Source organism: Triturus cristatus, chromosome 6 (genome assembly GCF_964204655.1).
Source record: "Triturus cristatus chromosome 6, aTriCri1.1, whole genome shotgun sequence".
In the NCBI taxonomy this organism is placed as follows: Eukaryota; Metazoa; Chordata; class Amphibia; order Caudata; family Salamandridae; genus Triturus; species Triturus cristatus.
In genome coordinates, this window is record NC_140589.1 from 120,113,789 (window position 1) to 120,131,117 (window position 17,329).

Consider the following 17,329-nt stretch of genomic DNA (forward strand, 5'->3'; position numbering starts at 1 on the left):
GTGGGATCACAGGATTGAGAGAGGTCACGAGTGACTGTGCGGGGGAATCACTGTATCCGTGTTCATGTTAATTCAGCATCCTCCAATGCATAGTAACCTCACTGGCCCGCCTGTCCCAGGTTTCCCTGAGGTTCCCTGTGCTTCACAGGCTCCTTGTTGTGGGGATCAGACCCATCTCATCCCCCCCCCCCCCCCCCTCCGTGAGCATTGCTCGTTCCCTTGATGTTGGGTGGGCGCATGTTAGTTAATGATACTCTAGCTGTCACTTGAAGCACACAAAGCTCTGTTGTGCTCTTTAGTACACTTCGCGATTGTGTTACTATCTGGCAGTGCCTTTTGTTATTTCACTTGGTATTCTTTTTTTTTTGGTAAACAAGTTTTTATTGTTTTGATTGATACAACATAAAAACTTGGAGCCTTTCGAACCACCATCATTCAATAACATAGCATGAGGACACGCCACATTTTCAATTTGCGCAGGTGGAATCTTGCTGATTTGCGCCATGTTCCTTATGTTCTCTTAGTGATGGAGATTCTCATCCAGTAAACCCCCCCCCCACCCCCAACGTGCACACACTCACTCACTCTCTCTCATGGGGACGGTTTTGGACCTGTATCCTTTAGTGCTTTTGCCATGTGCAAAGGATGTATTTGGGGTAGTGATTAGGAGGAGACATTCTGTCTTGCAAGATTTGAATATTAGGTGACATTCTTGCCTTTGTTGTTGGATGCAACTGTGGGGTGACTTTACATTTTCGATTCTAGAGTGCTAAGCATTTGAAACTGCTGCCTATCATCTAAATGCTGATGAAAGGAGCTGTTAAGCTCACCAAATGATTTAAAATACTAGTTGTAAAGGATGGGTGACTGAACTTCTGCGGGATGCCACTGTGGTACAGGAATTGGGCCAGAGAGGGAGCTTCTGATTTCGACATGCTGGGATTAGTCCTGGTCCTAAAACTGAGATACAAAGCGCACGAGAATATTTCTGTCCATGTTTTAAGTGCGTCTAAGAGCAATTTGTGGTCCACGGAATGAAAGCTTTAGTTGGATAGATCAAAATAAGCAGGCTAAGTGACCTTCATGGACTTTTCAAAGTGTATCTTCAGGAGTAGTTAGGTTGTAGTTCTGTACAATAGCCAATCTCAAACCAGATTGTTGATTTCCTAATCAACTTTGATTGTGGATGTGGCCTTTCATTTGCGACGGCAGGTTTTTTGTCATGCACCATACATCTTTTTTGTCCTAGAATAATAGTCCTGAGGCATAAACAAAATCATTTTCTATCAAAGCATTTATCTGTGCTAGTAGGCGAGGCAGAAGTATTCTGTAGGGTAATTAGGGATGTTAGGACTCGGTTGGGATTTACATTTAAAAAAAAAAGCTGTTTTTAGTTACTCTCACTCATGAGAAAGTGCTCCATGTTAGAGGAGTTTGGCTGGTTGTTTTCAGTGGTGTGAATACTTGTTTGTCTTTATTTTTATGAACCAAGAAACCAAAAATGTTGCATTTATATTGATCTGGGTCCTGGCAAATGGAATCTTTTCCAGCGCCAAGATGCTCCCTTCGGAGCGAACGTTTGCGCTCTATAAATACCCATCCAATATTCCAATATTCCAATCTTGTATTTGTTAGTTTATAACTTCAAAAAAACTTTGGAGGTCAGTGTTTTTGTTCCTTTTATTTGTGCTTTAGCCATGAGACTTTGGCTTTTAGATGGCACATTTGCACATGGTACTTGCTGTAGTGAATTGTTTGAGAACTAAAGGATTTTCTTCAGCTCTGCTCAATTTTAGCCTTTGGACTAAGATCCAGAGGGAATCATTTGCCAGCTTAATTTATTTTTCCTCGTGTATTCAGGTTTTTAATTGGGAGAGGGAGTGTGTTTGTAAAATGTGTGGTATGTAGGAAATCAGAGGTCTTGGAACTAAACGTTTTTTTATGTATTTGAAAATTCACTCCTCAGAATATTCATTTTTCTATTGAATGTTGATTTTGGCTTGGCCTGAAATGGCTAAATGAGGAGAGCGTGGTTGAACTAACCAATTTGTTTCATATATAACGCTTGTACGAAGTTTTAGGTAGTTGTAGAGTAGAGCTCTTTTGTGTGAGGTTTTTCGGTGCTGAATCAGCTACCTTGGACAAATAGTGCAAGTTTAGAGACTATTGAGTCTTAAAGATTGTTCCTTTTGATAATGAAGTCTCCAAGGAAAATGTTGTTGTGGGGAGTCGGGTGATAAGTTAATGAGTATGCTTTGAGGCTGGGAATTTTAGTTGAGGGTGTGAGGCGGAGACCTCAATTTAAATCTTCAAGGACTGGTGTGCAGGAATAGAACATGTATGGTGGCTGTACCGCTCCAGTTGTACTGATGATCCTTTTTTGAGAATAGGAAGGTTGAGGGGCTAAATATGCCACTGAGGGGTTGAAGTGTAGTCCAGCCCGAACTGCCAAGCCAGGTCCTCCCTGGTCTGGAAACGAGTATCCTGGGGCCAGTTTAGGGGCATCACCCCTCATCAGCCAGGCTAGCTTGAATCCCGTGGCACGGTGAGCCTGGGACCCACGTTTGAGCATAATCGGTGCACTTAGGGCGAGAAAGCAAAAGACACACAGATGATGGACAGAATGCAGAGCAAATCAAATATTCATTCCCAGTCAAGAGATCTAGGTTAAATCCATCGTTCTTTTGCTCACCATGCCACCCCAGTTTAGACCCAGCCTCCACAAGGACCTGGCTTTGCAGTTCGGGCTGGACTGTTCCCATGAGGCACAGGGTCAAGACTGACTTGCATATGCCTGGATCCAAACTGGGGTGTTTTTTTTTGTTTTTTTTGTTTGCAGAGTTTTTATATAGCGCAAACTTGACCCGAATACAATCCGGTATCAGAGCGCTTTACATAGCACCAGTTACGTTACATGAGAACACACATTCCCCCAGGTCCGAGGTCGAGCGCCCTAACCGTTAGGTCAACTCCTCTCCCTGGTGAGCAAAAGAACGATGTATTTAACCCAGATCGTTGAACTGGGGTGAATGTTTGATTTGCTCTGTATTCCGTCCATCATCTGTGTCTTTTTCACCTGAGAAGAAAGCAGATAATTACAGCATGTTGCCTTTTGCTTGTGAGCACAGATTCTTTGCAGAGCTAAAACTATAAACAAATAGGATGAGGTGAATTTGCTCAAACGATTGCATCTGAATACTGATTATTGATGGAGCCTTGTCAAGGGATGGAGTGAGTGAATCCTATTCGGTGTCTAGCGCGTGAGAATCATGCTCCACTACCACTCATCAACTCCTCACCAGCCTGTGATTTTACCCCTTGTAGGGTCGGTGCTGACATCACTGTCCTTCGTGAGCGTGAGGTGGATTACGACAGCGACATCCCAAGGAAAATAACTGAGGTTCTCGTCCGAAAAGTTCCAGACAACCAGCAGGTATTTTGGGAAGTGCCTCTGTATCAACATTATCATCCCTGAAATGTTTCTGCCTTATCTGAAACTTGACAAATAATACCTTTTCCTGCACTTTCTGGCTACTCGCTGTGAGCAACCATAAGACTTGTCCAGATCCTGTTCCAACACTGCTGCACAGTGACTGACCAACCACAGTGTCATTCTTAGAAACATTCTGTTGAAGCAAAAGTCTGTTATGGCACACTAGAAATGTTTGTGTTGGAGGGAATTCTGTTTTTGTAGGGTGTTGAAATGCAGTGTTGTGCGATGTGCAATTCCTTTCCTAAAAACGAGACTCGCCTTGAAGCGGTTGTTGTCCTTGGGGAGAAGGTAGCTTTTTGGAGGAGAAAAGCTTGAGTTCTGTGCAGCTGCATGAAGATAGTCTGTCTTTTATTGAATATTCTCTCTACATTCTCATTTCTAGCCCTCATCAGAGTGTCCGTTTGCGTAAAGCTGTTGCAGCGCATGCTTTGGCTTTGTTTTTCTTTTAGGTGGTTGTTCAGAATCCTTATTACCCTCATGAATTAAAAGTTTGTAATAAGTAGATTTTCCTTCTTAGGCTTCCAATATCATTGTGGAGATAGATATGGCTTTAAACATTGATAAGATTTGTGACTTATATTTGCAAGCTTTATCTGTATTTAAGTGCTTTGCTTCAGTAAAAAAAACAAATCTATGTATTACGAATCCTATGTTTCTTTTTCTTTTTGCTAGGCAGGGTATTTTGGTGGCTTGAAAAGTATTTGCTTCTTTCCAAAAATTAAGTGGGCCCCCCGGTCTCCCTATTTTATCGGTTACAGTACAATGAGTGACCAGTAAAATGGCTTGGTATAATTAAAACAATTATTTTATTTTTCTGTTGGATACTTTAACTGCAGATTACTCACCTTTAGTATGTCTCCTGGAGGCAGACCGGACCAGGAATCTTTTACACATTAGTGCACCTCTGCGCCGGTAGGTGGTGCCGCGTGGCATTCGTTCACTTGATTCCATCCTGAAGTGATGAACAGAGCCTCATATAAGCGCCACCCCTGTGTGCTGACATCCATTTCTTTCTTTCTTCACCTTCAAACATGGATCCAGAATTCCGGTCTCCTGATGATGTTTGTCAATCAGTGAGATTTGTGTTGGCAATTTCAACCAATGAGCAAAGGAACTATGCCCCCTCCAAAGATTACAGGAAGTTGCAAAGGCGTCAACCTATACCTCTCTCACTCCCCATCCTCCAAGGAGCCGTTTCTGCATTTGATCATGATGCAATCTTAATCTCCCATCGCGATGCGCAACAAAACGAGGCCTTTAGGGAGGTCATGTTGTGCATCTTTGGCATTTTTCTGGTTCACTCTGGTGCGCTTTTAAACCCCAGGCCTCCAATTGGTGCATCTGCTCTTGGAGCAGTGTGTGCTTTTGGGTTCTGCACCGGCATTGGTGCAAGGTTCTACTGCAACTTGAAAATATGCATCCGTTCTTTTGACTCCGATGTTGGCCCCGATGGCACCAGAGGATTACTCTCTACTGATGCTGGTATCGGACGCTGAAACACCTGGTCCCAGTGCAGTCAGATTCCATTAGAACCATGCTTCTGAAATGTAGCCGTCCTTCGTTGCGCCACCAACGTTTTTGTTCCAATTCCATTCAGAGTATGCCAGCCTTTGGAGATGACAATGGAGAATCAGAGAATTGAAGCACTTGGGAAAACGGATGTTCTCATTGGCCAGCCTAGCCTAGATTCTTCCATGCCAGTTGCCTACTTGGCAGATATATTCCCGCCTTGGGATATGGTAGGCGAGATCTTGCCAGCATTCCCAAGACTTGCGGACCTCCCTGGCTCAGACCATTCAGAATTAAGATAATTCCAAATAAGTCATTAGGTCTGGTAGAATACTTCCAATTGCTTGCACAGGAGGCATCCCAGTCTCTTTGGTGTCAAAGATAGTGTCCAGGCTGAGAACTTGCAGGTCTCCACGAACAGAGCTCATCCTATTCCCCTAACCTTGTGGCATCAGCCGCAGCTGCTTTAGCTTGCCACTAATGGCACACAACCGCCCTGTAGGATGCCAGATCCAACACTTTCTCTAAGGTGGCAAAGGATCATGTCTGGCAGATGGTTCCTCCCGATCAACCAACAAGGCTATCCCCTTCCATTCCTGCCACATACACACCCACATCAGAACGTCTTTCAGAGGAGCACCTGGCTGTTTTGTTGCAGGAGGGGCAGGCTTTCTTGTCCAGAGTTCCCTTTATAGAGGGTACCCGCTTCAGAAACTGGGACTAGTTCATTAAGAAGGGGAGAGGTATTCGTCCTATTTTATATCTCTGTACTTTGAAAGCATTCCTGCGAAAGAACAGATGCTCATACTGGCCCAAGTTCTGTCTGCCCTGGATCCGAGTGACGATTGTTTCCTTGGACCCGCAGGATGCATACTTTCATGTACCCATCTTGCAGTCCTGCTGACATTACTCGTGATTCAAAATCTTCCAGGTGTATTTTCCGTTTTCTTTGCTCCCCTTCAGCTTTAGCAGTGCACTTTGGGTGTTTGCAAAAGAGATGGCTGTGGTCCCCGACCACCTTCGGAGGTTGGTTATACCAGTTCTCCCCCCCCCCCCCCCCAACCCCCCCATTGCTGGCTTTCGAAGGAGAGCTCCTCAGTCTTTCCTAGAGCACCTTCATATGACTGCGAACCTTCTGACATTGTTTATGTATTTGTAGAGTGCACTGTCACCTGCCAGGGTATCCTGGTGCTGAGCAGGTATGTGTGCTCAGCCCTGCCTATCGTAGGTGGTTAGTTAAAAACCCAGGTCTTCAGATTCTTGCATAATTCAAGAAGAGTAGTGGGAGGTTATTCTACACTTTAGAAGTGATATGAGAGAGCACCAGTCCTGATCTGGTACAGTGTATGTGTGGAATATGTGTGAGTAGGAGTCAAGCGGAGGTGTCTGGGTGGTTGGTGGTATGAGATGCGACTGTTCAGGTAGGTGGGGCCGGAGTTTTGTAGTTTCTTGAATGTGTGTATGAAGAATTGAGCGCTTTTGTGGACTGGGACCCTGTTTAATTCCCTGAGGTGTGATGTGATGCAATTTCTTTGTGGGAGATTGGGGCTGGGTCGGACCGCCGACTTCTGGATTGTTTGAAGGTTCCTGGTTGAATTTCCTGGTGATCTCCGTGTAGAGGTTCTTTCTATAGTCCAACATGCTGATGATTAGGGATGACTGACAGTTTTTTTAATGTTGCTTGAGAGCCATTTGAAGATCTTCTCTGCATCATCAGAGCGTGAAAGGAGGATGCAGTGGCAGTGTTGACTTGTGCAGGTATTATAGATGTATATATTTTTTAATACACTTTTTATTAAACAGATCTGATGGTACAATGGTGGGCCACAATGCCACATAGCAAGAACATACTATGATAAGAGCTCGTAAGCATGTTTACAGATTAAATCCCAACTCTGCACTACCTTAGACGGTAAGAAAATCCATGTCCAACTCAGTTTTCTGCATTTCAACTGAAGGAGATACACATAGTTCACCACGTGACTTATTCCATTTGTGATCCCATTTCGCTGGGCAACCTCTGTGCTTAAATACACCCTTCTCCGCAATCATCGCATTGTCCATGTCATTAGCCCATTTTGTATACTTAGGCAAATCTCCAGTCCCCCACCCTTGTGCTATATTCCTCTTAGCAAGGACAAATCCCAGGGACGCACAGGAGCACTCTGTATTAGTCAAGTCCGTGGCCTCCCACTCATTCAGTAAGCATAGTCACGAGGAGTGGGTGACTTTTTTTCCACTTACCCTCGCCAGTGTAGAGAATTTTCACCCAGTATGACTTGTACTTTGGGCACTCCCAAATCATATGGAAAAAGGTACCCTTGGCTGTGCACCCCCTAAGGCACCCAGGATCCAGTCTACGACCCATCTTGACCAGTCCATGTGCCGACTGGTAAGATCTCTGTAGGAGTATAAGCTGAATGAGTCGTAGTCTCGTTGAGAGGGCTTCCTGCCAGTCGTCGTCCTCGAAGTATCCCAGGTCTAATTCCCACAGTTGCCGAAGACGTACCAATGGGTCAGGTTTGTTGTTTATTAACTTGCGATAAGTAAGCAAAATTGCTGTACGCGTTAGAGGGTCTGTCAGGAGCCAATCTTCCAGTGGGGAGGCCTCGGGCAAAGCCTTACGGCTAGTAATGACAGTGGTGAGTGCATGATAAATTTGCAAGTATCGGAACGCCTCGGACCCTGCCAATTTGTACTCTGTTTGTAGATCTTTGAATGAGATCTCATTCTGTTTCCATAGATCACCAACTGATGAAATTCCAATTAAGTCCCATTTATCAAACCCCGGGCACCTACTCAACGTACCGAGTTGCTCGAATTCCCACAGGGGAGTAAGCCATGTCAATTTCTTGTGCCACCCCAGTTTTTCCGTCGCGCAGTGCCAAAGTGTAATTGGATGGGCTGTGGGGCTGGTGAGGTGTTGTCGTTTGGGATTGGAATAGAGTGCACGCTGATATCTCCCCTTGGCCATTGCCCATCTGTCTGTACGGTACACCGGCTCAGACGGTGGGGTGAAGACCCACTGGTTAACCACTGCAAGCTCAGAGGCCCAGTAATATTGTTTCAAGTCAGGCAACGCAATTCCTCCGTCATACCAACCCCATGTCAGTTTGTGTCGCAATTCGTGAGTTTTTCCTGTCCCATAGGAGAGTCTAAACACGCTCTCCACACTATTAAAATAGGCGTCTGCGATCCAATGGGGGTGTTCTGATTGATATATTGATATATATCAATCTATCTCTCCAGAGCCAGCATTTTGAACAATGCTGCTCTACCGAGCCAAGTGAGGGGCAGCGACCGCCAGTGAAGCACATCCTTTCGAAGCCTGGTCAATGGGGCCCTAAGGTTAACGTCATAGAATATGGTTGTGTGTGGGGTGACGTAGATGCCAAGATATCGAAAGCCCTCAGTAGCTACTGTAATATTGGTTTCCTTAGGCATCCGTGGCACTGGACCCTGCAACATAAACAGAACAGACTTTGTCCAGTTTATAGTGTAGCCCGAGTGGGCACTAAAATTTGCAAAACATATGCAGAATCCTGTGGATTGAAGCCGATGGAGCGGTCCCGTATAACAGGGCATCATCTGCATAGAGGGAGATTCTGTCTTCATGTTGGTCTGTCCATTTCAGTCCCCTAATAATGGGGGTCACCCCTGACCCAGGTCGCCAGAGGTTCCAACAGTAGAGGAAATATAAGGGGTGACGGGGCAGTCCTGCCTAGTCCCCCCCCCCCCCCCCTCTAGGCGGAATCGTCGGGAGGCTAGCTGGTTGACAACGACTTGGGCCATTGGGCCTGTGTACAAGAGTTTAACCCATTGGATAAAGTGTGGGCTGAACCCCAGGCGTTGGAGGTCAAATAGATAAGGTCACTCGATAGTGCTGAATGCCATTTTTGCGTCCAATGACAGTAATGCTGCATTTTCTAGGACTGCATGAGTTCTCCCCATCACCCCATGGAGTCTCCGGAGATTGAGAGCTGTGTTGCGGCCAGGCATAAAGCCCGTTTGGTCAGGGTGTACAAGTTTACATATGACGGGGATTGAGCGATTGGCCAATACTTTAGCCAGGTTTGGATCTTCCGCCCGGCACCCTATGCGCTCTTTCAATTGGAGAAGTATTTGGACAGACCCTTTGGCTGGAGATGCTGTAGTATTAGGTTTTCAACAAAGAGTTCCGTCGCTTGCCCCTCTGCACGTTCTGACACTCCCAATATTCAGGTGTTATTGCGGCGCATTCGACCTTTGTAATCGTCGAGTTCTCGTTCGAGCACCTATTGATTGGTTTGGAGCTCAGCTACTTGACATTTGAGAAGGTGTTCTGCTTGGGTTTTCGGATCAGATAGAACCCGCTCATCAGAGCCTCACTAACCCAGCCAGAACGTTACCCCCTCCCTAGAACCTATTTACAATCCTGCAACCACATATATATCTATCGCCTAAGGACAGGGGATTCCTACTATGCATACCAAGACCTCACAATCGGCGGCCTCGCGATCCCATACGGATCCAGACCTCTCTGCCCATACGACAGTATCACAAGTGGCGGCCTCGCGGTCCCATACGAACCCAGACCTCTCTACCCAGACGGCAGTCTCAGCACAATCGGCGGCCTCGCGATCCCATCCGGATCCAGACCTCTCTGCCCTACGACAGTATCACAAGTGGCAGCCTCGCGGTCCCATACGAACCCAGACCTCTCTACCCAGACGGCAGTCTCAGCACAATCGGCGGCCTCGCGATCCCATCCGGATCCAGACCTCTCTGCCCATACGACAGTATCACAAGTGGCGGCCTCGCGGTCCCATACGAACCCAGACCTCTCTACCCAGACGGCAGTCTCAGCACAATCGGCGGCCTCGCGATCCCCTACGAACCCAGACCTCTCTGCCCATACGACAGTATCACAAGTGGCGGCCTCGCGGTCCCATACGAACCCAGACCTCTCTACCCAGACGGCAGTCTCAGCACAATCGGCGGCCTCGCGATCCCCTACGAATCCAGACCTCTCTGCCCATACGACAGTATCACAAGTGGCGGCCTCGCGATCCTATACGAATCCAGACCTCTCTACCTAGACGGCAGTCTCATACGACAGTTCATACAAAAAGGGAATCAATCTCACTATTCATCAGATCACACAAGGATTGCCAGTTCGAGCATAGCCTGTTCTCAGGTTCGAGGGGATCCTCTTTCCCTTATTCAGTTACCACTTACCTGATCAGGGTTAACATCTGTTCATGTAGCCGCAGCTGACTAGAAGAATAGGCTACCCTCTCATACAAGAACACGCAGCACATGTTGGTTCACTACAAACTGGATACTTTATTACTCATTACATACACAATCACATAACATTACGATATAACACATAACCTGCAAAGAAAAGTGAAAGATTAAGTTGTACACTCTAATAAGAAAGGGTCGACCTCACCTTAGTAGTATGTAGCCTGCGCTCAGTGGTCATCTAGGTTCCCTTCTCGTCTGTGCCTCGGCTCGCCTGGAATCACCCTTCTCCGAGTCACTGGGACCTCTTCCTTATCGGCTACTCTCTCCTCTCTGGCTATTCTGTTAGGAAAGCATCTGTCTCTCGGTTCTTCTCCGCCTTCAAGATGGCGTCTGTCTTCCCTGGAATAAGTAGTAGCTTTACTGCTAACGGCTAGATGCCGCCTACGGACTGAACATGTAACTGCCTCAGACTTTCACTAATATAGAGGTGCGTTTCCTCATGGAAAATTCCGGCCCGTAACCTGCCGCCCACCAAATTCTTGTACCTCCCCGTACCAAGGACACTTTCCCAGCCGGCCGGCCTGATGTAGTGTCTTCGGCATGAAGAAAAATACAATCCTTCGATAAGGGCCGGCCTGAACCGGTTCTCTCCAAGCGAATAACACCTCATAACTAAAACATTACGTTTGACCTAGAAGCATCCCAAGCTGCCGGAGCAGAAAGAAAGATGGAGTCTCTCCCGTTTGAGGCCTACCAGGCCTAAATTCAGCACAGCTCCATGAAATACCCTCACTACAGGACAGGTTATCCCTAATACTAACGAATCTATCCCCTAGGCTATGTGTGCGAGCCCTGATCTATGGGGAAGAGCACAGAATCATGTCGAAGTGCCTAGTAAATAGGCTCCATTCACTACTCTAACCCTTAGACTTGAATGGTAAGAGACTGAAGTCACATTTAATCATCTTTTCCTCACAAGAAGGCTGGGAAAATCGAGCAGAACAGAAGGTCAGTGTCGGTCCTTAATTGCTTGGTTGTGGTTTAAACCTCTGTGATGCACTCGGCCAGGTTCCGCATTTCCGCCCTGATCAGGGAGACTTTGGAGGCGACCGTATCAATTCGGCCCTGTAGAGAGGTGCATACAGTCGTTATGGCTGTTAAAGTCTTGTAGCGGGTGGTCCGGCTGATTTCCTATCCCCTCCACCCCCCCCCCTCCTCCACACACACACACACACACACACACACACACACACACACACACACACAGGTTTGTGGTTCGTTTTCGTCTCCTCTTGGCCTTTTTGTCACGCATATTTTTTCAATTTTGTTTTGAGTGCGCCGCGACCGCTCGCCATGTTGTAGCCAGTGTTAGAAGTGGGGGGGAACGGAAGGGCACGGCGTGCCCCTACTTTTAAAAATTATGCTAGTCCGTTCCCCTACTTCTTGATTTAAAAAAAGCGTCCCGGGACTGCCCTAATTCAGGCCCGGTTCTAGTCAGGCTTGAAGGCAGGCGCGAAACGCCATGGGGCTCGAAGTGCTTCAAAGCCCGGGCGCGCACACACAGACAGATTCAGAGATTATCGCAGCCGTACCTGAGTACTTCACAGGTCTTTAAAAGACCATTTACATGTTAACGAGGCTTTGTTTATTTTTTCACCCCTTCATCTTCAACAGGGGCATGGCGAAAGGCGACAAATCCTTTCTTTGGCTGTGGTAACCTTTGCCTACTGTCCTGCTGCGTGGATATTCTTTTTCTATGCAGCCCAAGAGAAAAGAAGTTTGTTTATTTTGATTCACCTTTCCCAACCCCTGCAGCTGCTTATCACTTCAGGCTTCAGACACTAAGATTGACTAATGGAGTAGGTAGGAGAATGTGTCACTATTTGTTTTTCTTTTTAAATTCTGCACAGGCGCAGCAGGACATGTACTTTGTGTGTGCTTCATTTAATCCGTTTTTATCATTATCATGGCTGATGCAGGACAACAATAGGACAATAAAAAAATGCCCAGATAACGCTGGGTATTAATGTTCCTGCTGGAGAGCAATCATTTCTCTGTTAGAAGTTAAGTGCAGATGAACTGTATTTTATGTGGGTAGCTCAGTGGGTTACTGCCTTTGTCACAGAGATCCTTGTGTTACTTGCAGTTCAGAAGTTACAATCCTAACATAGGACAGTGACCAATGAACTGTCATCAAAGAGCTGCATGCAAACCTGAATGATATAGTTAGAACTTCGCGTTTTTTGTTTTGTGATATAGTTAGAACTTCCCCAGTCTTTCATTATTCTAATGTTGCTAAAATGAGTATCTTTGGGCAGATATACATTTTTATCAGTAAAGCCAACCCCTAACCACTGGAGTACTCTTTAAATCCTGAGTTTGTGCTTCGCCAGACCAAACCCTCTGAAAATAACTGCCCACCAGTATGGATGACGTGTGATTCATACACCTTGTAATCCTCATTGGCTTATGTGACATTCCCTGTAGACTGATTTACATACTTGTATGATTCGTTGTCTCTGTATAATGTGTGCGTGGTGTAAAGTACTGACACACACTACACTGATATGAGTAGCGCTACACAACAAATGAAATGCATATGAGAGAGGGGCTACATAAAGATGAGGGGCACTGTTGGAGGGTGGCAGTGAGGGAATCCGAGGAAGAGGTCATGGGGGGGAGGGGGGAGCTAGGGAGAGATGAGGGCCACTGCTGGAGGATGGTAGTGAGGGATTCTGAGGAGAAGGTCATGAGGGGGAGGGGCTACAGCGAAATGATTGGCACTGGTGGAGGGTGGCAGTGAGGGAATCCGAGGAGGAGGTCATGAGGGGGAGGGGCTACGGGGAGATGAGGAGCACTTGTGGCGTATGGCAGTGATTATTGGTGTGGCGCCAAAAAAGACTTTCGCATCAGCGCTAAAGCCGGCCTTTGTAATGGCCTTTCTGTTTTTGTTTATTTAATTAGCAGTCGGGTCATAAGGGCTACTGTGGAACATACTTTAAAGTGTGTGCTAATTATATTTACTGCTATATTCAATGTTTTAAGTTTGAAGGTGATTTTACTAATGTTTTTACGGGGAAAAATGAAAGTGGAGCCCGATGGTGCCTGATATGGGGCTGGGGCCCAAGGTCAGCTGTGAGATAAGGTGCACTGGAGAGGAGTAGTGGATAATCAAGCCTGTAAGGGAGTGCGTTGCGAAGTCTGGGGTCAGGTGGAGGTAGCAATGAAGAGGGATCCTCCATGAAGGCTCGAACAGAGGGAGACCAAGTAGTGTCACTTGCCTGATACAACCACCTCAGAAACCTCCTCTTCCCATCAAAGGAAAATTACATAGAAAAAACTGTTTTTGAGAGTGATAATATTTAGAAAGAGATTTGGAAAAGAGTGCGATTTACTGGGCCTTGTAAGACTAAGAAGAGATAAAGGAGGGCCCGGAGGATTTGCAGTCTGGGTGTTGCTACTCCCAAGATAATTTTGAAAAAAAAACTATAGGGTCAAATACTGTATTTTATTTTCAACACCCCATTTTTACACAAATTCTCTCCAAAGCCATTACTGTGCCAAGACAACATCCCCAGGAGTTGACTACATTTTTTTTCAAGATGCACAATATGTTCCTCCCATAAGTAAATATTTACCTCCACTTTGCCAAGGCCTGTGTTTTGTCCTGCTTGCTCACATGTTATCTCACTCAGGCTCACTACCCCCATTATTCATTCTCATTCACTTTCCCTTTTACTCAAAATTGCTCACTTGCACTCACTCTTCAACATTCGGTATCACATTCTCACTCACTCAGTCTCACCAATTTTTCCTACTCTGATTACCTCATTCTAACTTACAGTTTCACTTACTCTACATGACTCCTTCTCACTCACTTTCTCTTACTTTCATCGACATACACTCTTTCACTCATGCTCAGTTACATTCAGGCACTCAATCATTCACACCCACGTTTACTTACTCGCACTCATTCTTCTTTGCAGGACACTTTAATACATATGTGCTATACTATGTTTGAGCAGCTAGCTGGCTGACATGAATAAGAATTATTTATTTATCTCACTTGTAAAGCGCACTCTGACCTAACAGGCATCCTGGCGCTGACAATCAAGAGTGCACAATTTGTGGATAAGAAGGAGCCCTTGTGGGTTTCCGTGAGTTAGATCAGATTCTCTTGAAGAGTTCCTTTGTCTCTGAGCCCTGCTTAACACATGTGTACAGGAGGAGCCCTATATTCATGTCCTCAATGTTTGAGACAAAAAATACTAATTGATTTCTGAACGAGAGTAAAAGCGTTAAGGTAACATGTCGTTCCTGCTTATATTTTGCATGCTTTACATAATCCTGCATTCCCTAGGAGTATCTGCTTTTCCCAGAATGTTGTTACTTTTTTTCAGGCACTGCATAATTTGAAATGAGTCACATCCAGGTGCTTATAATGGGGCAGAATTGGGTTGTAGGTGAAGACAGTGCGAGTTTCACTCAGTGGGGCAGAAGGGTGTTCGGTGGGGATAGGATGTGGCATTATGGCCAGAGCTACCAAATTTGGAACTGGGGAACCTGGTTCAGCCTTCATGCCTTGTCCATCAGACTACTCCTGAGGGAGCACCCATGATAGACTTTAGAAGGCCCCACTAGACCTCTCCGAAAAATCAGAGAGAGCTTGGGGAATGTGCTCTGGAGGTAGAAGTAAGACTTCTGGCAATTGGACAGGTGCTAGATGTACGTTGGGTGTCCTCAAGTGAAATATCTGTGAGAGCTGTTTGGAATAACTACAAAGGACTTATTAAACATTTCATGGAATCTTCTGAAGACTCAACGAGGAGTGACATTGAGCAGAGGAAATATGCTGGTTTAAACCGTTTATTAACCTCCCTGGTGTTTGTTGAAAATATGGGCATTTTATATGATGCTCTCACAGAATTGGGTGACCTATCCAGAAGGCTGCAGCGGCGTGATATGACAATATATGAGGCCGATCGTTCAATACAGATGCAGATTTTAGTGTTTGGATCAATGGCTGATGCACCTGGGCCCTTTGTTTGCTACAACTGCATTAGATGCTTCTGAACGGATGCAGTTTGCTGGTGTAGGACTGCAACAGAACAAAGGCTGTGTTAGCATCAATAGGGCACAGTTCTTTAGGAGCTTAGCAAATAACCTGCGAAAAAGGATGACAATGTCTAATGCATCAAATGTTTCTAGATGCACAACCACAAACAATGATGAAATCGAATACAAAGAGTTAGTACATAGAATGAAACTCCTACAACCAGTTTATTGGCCAGATCCAGTAGACCTCTTATACGGTGAGGGAGAATTACAAAACCTTTGTAGCAGGTTGCATGTATTTGAGACCAGGCAGTACATCCTTGGTTTCAGAGAGTACAAACAAAATAAAAATTGCATCTCTGAAAGCCTGAAACCATTAATGCACATTATAAACACCTTTTGTACCTCAACTGCTGAATGTGAACGGGGCTTTAGTGTAATGAATGATGTGCTCACACCACTGCGGAACAGAATATCAATCAATCGTCTGTCTTCTACAATGTTCATAAATATCGTGGGGCCACCTGTCATAGAATTTAAACCTGAATTTTATGTTCAGAAATGGTTAGAAAAAGGGAGGAGAAGTACAGATGAAAGAAACTGCATGGCTCGGAGACAAATGGCTTATGATTCCACTTATAAGCGTATTTGGAATATTCTGTGATTGGAAACATGTCCCACATTGTAAATGAATTAAATATAAACAACTTATATATTAAACCTCAAATAAACATGTTTATTGATTCTTTGAATTAAATAACGTTATAAGCTGTAACTGGTCAGTGAAATGCCAAACGTTCAAAAATTGGTATGTTTTGCTATTTCTAGCCACACCTCCGACTCCGCCCACTAATCCAAACCTTGGGTTAGTCCCGCCCCCTGAGTCTCCGCCCACAGTTCCCCTACTTTTTTTTCCCCACTTCGACCACTGGTTGTAGCCAATGTGTAGGCTGCGCTTGATGAGGGATTGGGCTGCACTGGCTACTCACCGCTGCCTACATAAGGGACAAATCCCGAACGGGCCTGTCTGGTTTCACCAGTTTAGTCCACACCATTGTAAGACACCTTACAGGAGATGCACACACCGAGTAAAGAGGAGGGGAGAGAGGGAGCACTACTGCGGTGTAATTGTCTCTGTTGGCCAAACAATATGATGCTCCCCAGTGAGCCCAGCTTGCGTGAGGGGCTGTGGTCTAGTTCAGTGTGAATGGAAGAACGCAGCTTCCCCGCCCCCTCTTTGCAAGCAATCCTTATGTCTGCCACCCCGCAGATATGCCACAGGAGGTCAACCGGGTCCCAGCGCACCTTGCACCCCCACTGCAGGAAAAACAAGATGTCCGGTGGATACTTGCAGTCTTCTCTCCCAAGGGGGCTGCTAGGTGAAGCCAGCGCGGTAACTGCGCCACACTGTAATGTCCCAAATCACCAGGCACACCATACCTGCCAACAACAGCGGAGAGGCCGATGCGCCCAACCCTCGTGGGGGCTTGGAACACTCCCCGATATACAGGAGTTCAAGCCGTTCACCGCAGCTGCGGTATTAGCTGTGTGGTATGACCGGAGGCCTGCAGGTGGCACAATACATAGGCTGGAAAGCCCACAAAGGTGGATGTGGTTAAGTAATGTCAATACGGGGACCTCTTGGCAGGCCCCCGCTGGCCAAGCTCCCAGCTGCCGCAGTGTTTGCTAACGCGTGTGGCCACAGGCCCTCGAGACGCGCTCCCGTTCCGGCCTTCACGTCGTGTGAGTTACGGGGGCAGAGAACTCACCGGAGGCAGAGGCGGTCGGTGACCTGGTGGTGTACGGTCCCCACTGCAGGGACGGAGGCCCAAGGTCTGCACTGCATCCAGTGTCTTCGTCTTCAAGTGGCCGGAGGTCTCTGAGGTGCGCTCCGCGTCCCCAGCCGCAGCAGTCCGGGTCCGGCCAGCGATCTTCGCCGGGACACAATCTTATCAGGGCAGCAGTTGGTACAGCAGTGAAACATGCTGCAGGGGTCAGTTGAGCTCCGTTTCAGCCTTGTTGGTTGGGAGCATATCTGTTTAA

General features: G+C 46.3%; 1 protein-coding gene across 3 annotated transcripts in view; it reads left to right on the forward strand.

Moving 5' to 3' along the window:
• GTPBP2 (GTP binding protein 2) overlaps positions 1-17,329 on the forward strand; it is a 241,966-nt gene that overhangs the window by 109,785 nt on the left and 114,852 nt on the right. For all 3 annotated transcript variants that reach the window (XM_085610339.1, XM_085610340.1, XM_085610341.1), the window contains one exon: positions 3,325-3,433. In XM_085610339.1, the coding sequence (XP_085466465.1) occupies positions 3,325-3,433 (109 nt within the window). The remainder of the gene's footprint in view (positions 1-3,324; positions 3,434-17,329) is intronic.